General features: G+C 39.4%; 1 protein-coding gene across 1 annotated transcript; it reads left to right on the top strand.

The window, feature by feature from the left end:
- The first annotated feature begins 225 nt into the window (after positions 1-225).
- Positions 226-3,717, top strand: LOC129422304 (uncharacterized). Its single transcript, XM_073856548.1, has one exon. The coding sequence runs from the start codon at positions 228-230 to the stop codon at positions 1,824-1,826; it is 1,599 nt and encodes a 532-aa protein (XP_073712649.1). The 5' UTR covers positions 226-227; the 3' UTR covers positions 1,827-3,717.
- Positions 3,718-6,138: the final 2,421 nt, after the last annotated feature.

Here is a 6,138-nt window from a genome sequence, read left to right on the forward strand (position 1 = left end):
TCACACATTTTTATTAAAATCACATTTATTTTGTTTTAGTTGATATTTTAAATTCATGTATCTTTGATTTTTGTGTCTCCTATTTCTACATACTTTTTTCTCTTATACCTTGTTTTCTCATTTCTATGTAAAGCACTTTGAATGACCTCTGTGCATGAAATGTGCTATACAAATAAACTTGCCTTACCATGTGTGGTAAACTATTTACTGTCTTTATTTTAGATATGATGGAAGTGAAAGAGGAGAGTCAAGCTGAAGTGGATGAGAAACATCAGATTGTAAAAATAAACCATAATGTTTCACAGAAAGAAACTCTGAAGACAGAAGACATAAAGTGTGAAAATAGTTTCAGTGAAGATGAACGCCCTGCAGATCACAAGAGGACTCACAGTGAGGAGAAACCTTTCACATGTCAACTGTGTGGAAAGAGTTTCAGAACCAAAGTTTACCTTAAAACACACACAAGGATTCACACTGGAGAGAAACCTTACACATGTCAGCTATGTGAAAAGAGTTTCACCTCTCAATCGAGCCTTAACCAGCACATGAAAACTCACAGTGGGGAAAAGCCACACGGGTGCCATCATTGTGACAAGAGTTTCTCAGAGAGAAGTAAACTTAAGATACACATGAGGACTCACACTGGAGAGAAACCTTACACTTGTCATCTGTGTGGAAAGAGTTTCTCTATTAAAAGTTACCTTAAAATACATGCAAGAAGTCACACCGGAGAGAAACCACACGTCTGCCATCACTGTCAAAAGAGTTTTACATCTGCATGTAACCTTAAGATACACATGAGTTCTCACACTGGAGAGAAACCTTACACATGTCAGCAGTGTGGAAAGAGTTTCGGAACCAAACCTCAGCTTAACGCACACTCGAGGAATCACACCAGAGAGAAACGACATCGCTGCCATCACTGTGAAATGAGTTTTACAAGTGCATGTAACCTTAAGAAACATTTGAGAATTCACACTGGAGAGGAACCTTACACTTGTCAACAATGTGGAAAGAGTTTCGGAACCAAAGATAACCTTAACGCACACATGAGGATTCACACCGGAGAGAAACCACATCCGTGCCATCACTGTAAAAAGAGTTTTACAACAACATCTAAACTTAAGATACACATGAGGTCTCACACTGGAGAGAAACCTTACACTTGTAAACAGTGTGGAAAGAGTTTCTCTGTTGAAAGTCACCTTAAAATACATGCAAGAATTCACACTGGAGAGAAACCTTACACTTGTCAACAATGTGGAAAGAGTTTCTCCGTTGAAAGTTACCTTAAGGTACATGCAAAGATTCACACTGGAGAGAAACCTTACCTGTGTTTTCAGTGTGGAAAGTGTTTCAGTGTGGAGAGTCATCTTAAGAGACACATGATGATTCACAGCGAAAAAAAACCTCACGCATGTCCTCAGTGTGAAAAGAGTTTTATAGATAAACATGGACTTGAGATTCACATGAGAAGTCACACTGGAGAGAAACCTTACATATGCTCTCAGTGTGAAAAGGGTTTTACAAGTGAAGTCGCCTTTAAGAGACACATGACAGTTCACACTGGAGAAAAAACGTTTGCATGTCATCAGTGTGGAAAGAGTTTTACAATGAAATATGAGCTTAATAGACACGTGAGAATTCACACCGGAGAGAAACCATACGTGTGTCAACAGTGTGGAAAGGGTTTCAAGACAAAAACAAACCTTAATGTACATTTGATCACTCACACTAAAGAGAAACCGTTCACATGCCATGAGTGTGAAAAGAGTTTCAAAACAAAAGCTAACCTTAAAAAACACGCAAAATTTCACACTCAATAGAAATCATTCATGTGCAGGGCCGGAGTGCGACTCATTTTCAGCCCTGGAGTTTTATGCCTTAGACCGGACCAATTTAGTTCACGACTGACTATAATATCAGTGACTATATAGCTGTAATATCTATAATATCAGTGACTAATGTAACTGACTGATATAATATCATTACATCCTCAGTAGTATACAGTATAAGTCTGCAATGGTGCACCGTTTCCTTGCAATTCATTGTATTTTTCAAATATATAATTTCCAATTCAATGCAAATACAGAAGCCTAAACAATATGATTTTTGCCATAATCGTGCAGCCCTACCATAGTTTAATAGTTTTCAAATAAACTTGTACTGAAAGGTACAAATGTGTTTGTATTTTCCCCTATATTTCTATTTTTAAAAAAAATGGTGGGTCTTGAGATTACTTGATGGGTTGAAAAAGTTTGGAAAGCCCTGTAAGGCTAATTTTAGATCCTGACATGAAATGACTGAATCCACAGGGAACAATTTTCTTGTTTGATATCATTCTAAATGTTTTAATGCAAGTGGTACAATGCTTTGTTCTCTCTGGATAATTAAGGAAGGTTTACCAAGGGTTGAGGGGGATTTTCTAGATTTAGAAATGCACCCCGTGATGCTATATCTTAGACACACCATCATGTATTTTTATTTTACTTTGAGGAATCTGTAGCCAAATTTTCATTTTTGCCAGGTATGCAGGTCTTTTCATTTCATTGTTTCGCATTTTAATTGTAAATTGGCTTCTGAATTATGATTTTCCTAGCTAATAAATTGTTATGTTTGATTTTATTTTGTGTTGCTCTGTAAATTGACACTGCAAGTAAATTGACACTGCAAGTAATAACAATGTATCCGTATTTACAGTAAGGACAGAAATCAGGCTACAGTTAGATAGTACCTAGTACATAATACATCAGCTGAGGATTTGAGTGATATGACCAGCACTTGGCATTAGTTTAAGTGTACTTAGAAGCGTGGAGGCAAAAAAATATGTATTTCCATTTAGAGTAACATGTAAATGTTATCTGATCACTTTAAATAGGGTCAACTTCAACCTCTGATTATTTCAATATTAATCTATCTAAGTGTACATGGGAAACTATGGCATAATTATACAAAGCTTTCAGTCAGTTTGTTCTGTTGATAGTGTTCATGATCTCTGTTTAGAAATAATTATTGTAATAATTAAGTGTCACCTCCTAAGGGGACTAAATAAAGTATGTTTAAAATTGAGCAAGCACAGAACGGCCGGTTAAGCATATAGTCCAACCTCTGGCAGCGACCAATACGGATTCGCTTATAACTGTTGACCAATGTATTAATTAATAAGGCCCGCACTAGATCATTACTAAGGTGCGTACCGGGATCATTACTAAGGCCCGTACCGGGATCATTACTAAGGCCCGTACCGGGATCATTACTAAAGCCTGTACTAGGATCATTATACTAGGATCATTCCTAAGGCCCGTACCAGGATCATTACTAAGGCCCGTACCAGGATCATTACTAAGGCCCGTACCGGGATCATTACTAAAGCCTGTACTAGGATCATTATACTAGGATCATTCCTAAGGCCCGTACCAGGATCATTACTAAGGCCCGTACCAGGATCATTACTAAGGCCCGTACTAGGATCATTATACTAGGATCATTACTAAGGCCCGTACTGGGATCATTATACTAGGATCACTATTAGGCCCGTTCCAGGATCATTACTAAGGCCCATACCAGGATCATTACTATGGCCTGTACAGGGATCATCACTAAGGCCCGTATCGGTATCATCACTAAGGCCCGTACCGGGATCATCACTAAGGCCTGTACCGGGATCATCACTAAGCCCCGTACCGGTATCATCACTAAGGCCCGTACCGGTATCATCACTAAGGCCCGTACCAGGATCATTACTAAGGCCCATACCAGGATCATTATACTAGGATCATTACTAAGGCCCGTACCAGGATCATTATACTAGGATCATTACTAAGGCCCGTACCAGGATCATTATACTAGGATCATTACTAAGGCCCGTACCGGGATCATTACTAAAGCCTGTACTAGGATCATTATACTAGGATCATTCCTAAGGCCCGTACCAGGATCATTACTAAGGCCCGTACCAGGATCATTACTAAGGCCCGTACCGGGATCATTACTAAAGCCTGTACTAGGATCATTATACTAGGATCATTCCTAAGGCCCGTACCAGGATCATTACTAAGGCCCGTACCAGGATCATTACTAAGGCCCGTACTAGGATCATTATACTAGGATCATTACTAAGGCCCGTACTGGGATCATTATACTAGGATCACTATTAGGCCCGTTCCAGGATCATTACTAAGGCCCATACCAGGATCATTACTATGGCCTGTACAGGGATCATCACTAAGGCCCGTATCGGTATCATCACTAAGGCCCGTACCGGGATCATCACTAAGGCCTGTACCGGGATCATCACTAAGCCCCGTACCGGTATCATCACTAAGGCCCGTACCGGTATCATCACTAAGGCCCGTACCAGGATCATTACTAAGGCCCATACCAGGATCATTATACTAGGATCATTACTAAGGCCCGTACTGGGATCATTATACTAGGATCATTACTAAGGCCCGTTCCAGGATCATTACTAAGGCCCATACCAGGATCATTACTATGGCTTGTACAGGGATCATCACTAAGGCCCGTATCGGTATCATCACTAAGGCCCGTACCGGGATCATCACTAAGGCCTGTACCGGGATCATCACTAAGGCCCGTACCGGTATCATCACTAAGGCCCGTACCGGTATCATCACTAAGGCCCGTACCAGGATCATCACTAAGGCCCGTACCAGGATCATTACTAAGGCCCGTACCAGGATCATTATACTAGGATCATTACTAAGGCCCGTACCAGGATCATTATACTAGGATCATTACTAAGGCCCGTACCAGGATCATTATACTAGGATCATTACTAAGGCCCGTACCAGGATCATTATACTAGGATCAATACTAAGGCCCGTACTAGGATCATTACTAAGGCCCGTACCATGATCATTACTAAGGCCCGTACCAGGATCATTACTAAGGCCCGTACTAGGCCTATCCGTGGCCTGTGCGTAGCTCTGCGTAGCCTGACGCGCACCTCACAAAAATTTTAACAGCGCGTCAGATCTACGCGGACCGCAATCGCTGTGATTGGTCCACCAGAACCCCTCCCGTCAGGTAAAAAAACTGCGTCATAGGTATTTCCGTTTGTGACGGTGAAAACAAAGATGAGCCAAGTTGAGGAGTGATTTAACTCAAACTGCATCAAAAGTCGCTGTTTATTTACTTCCATCATTGCTGGTCTTCTCAAATTATACACAACAAGTTGCTTGTTGGAATTGGAACGAATTATGGACGTACTCCTCGCTTGTAAGTCACATTGGTCTACAGCTGTAAGTACTTAAATGTAAATATGGTGAAACTGCAAAATATTGAATGACATGCTGTAATAAGAACATACTGTTACTAATACAGTTAATAAGGAAGTTTACAGTAACATTTAAGCGATTTTAGACAATTTGAGCGACAAAGATGCTAAAGTGAACTGTTTTCAGTGCGCATACGCGCACAAACTCACAAGCCCACGCACAACGCGCGTTTCAACAATCACGCAAAGCAAACGCATATTTTTTTTAGCTTGACAGGAGATATACGCACAAACTATATTGTAATACCACAGTCTCTGCAAGTATTCTCATAAAAACAGTCGTTTATTATAAGTGAGCAGTTGATCATGTGTCAGTGTATAGATCGCTTCTCCATTGTTAAAGGGACAGTTCGTCTTATAAGAAATGCTTATGTTCGAGTCATTATGTTAATCAAACTACAAGACAAAAGGAAAATCACTTTTATAGCTTTAAAAAGATCAATTATATTTAATTTATAGAATGAAAATTAGGTTTCTCTACCTAATCAATACTGTTAGATCTTACTTTATTTGTAACTTTGTTCTTTTCTATTGTAATGTCTTGATTTGTTATTATTTTATTTTCCCACATCACTTTTTTGCTTATCTTAAAATTATTCAACCCATGACTCAAAAACCATAATGTAAATGATTTAACCAGTACTATATTGTAAAATTAAGTAATTTTGAATTAGATGTAGGCCTTCAGGTCCACCCTATTGCAAGGCCAACTTAAAATTGTATGGCCTTGCGACTGATGGTCAGATTATGGCAAAATAAAATTATTGCAGATTTAAAATAGTATGGGAATGCTACTTGTTACAGCTTTCCACATTTAATCACATGCCTGAAGAATAAAT

Source organism: Misgurnus anguillicaudatus, chromosome 19 (genome assembly GCF_027580225.2).
Source record: "Misgurnus anguillicaudatus chromosome 19, ASM2758022v2, whole genome shotgun sequence".
In the NCBI taxonomy this organism is placed as follows: Eukaryota; Metazoa; Chordata; class Actinopteri; order Cypriniformes; family Cobitidae; genus Misgurnus; species Misgurnus anguillicaudatus.

Coding starts and splice junctions, on each gene's coding strand:
- LOC129422304 (XM_073856548.1), top strand. CDS start 228: ATGGAAGTGAAAGAGGAGAGTCAAGCTGAAGTGGATGAGAAACATCAG.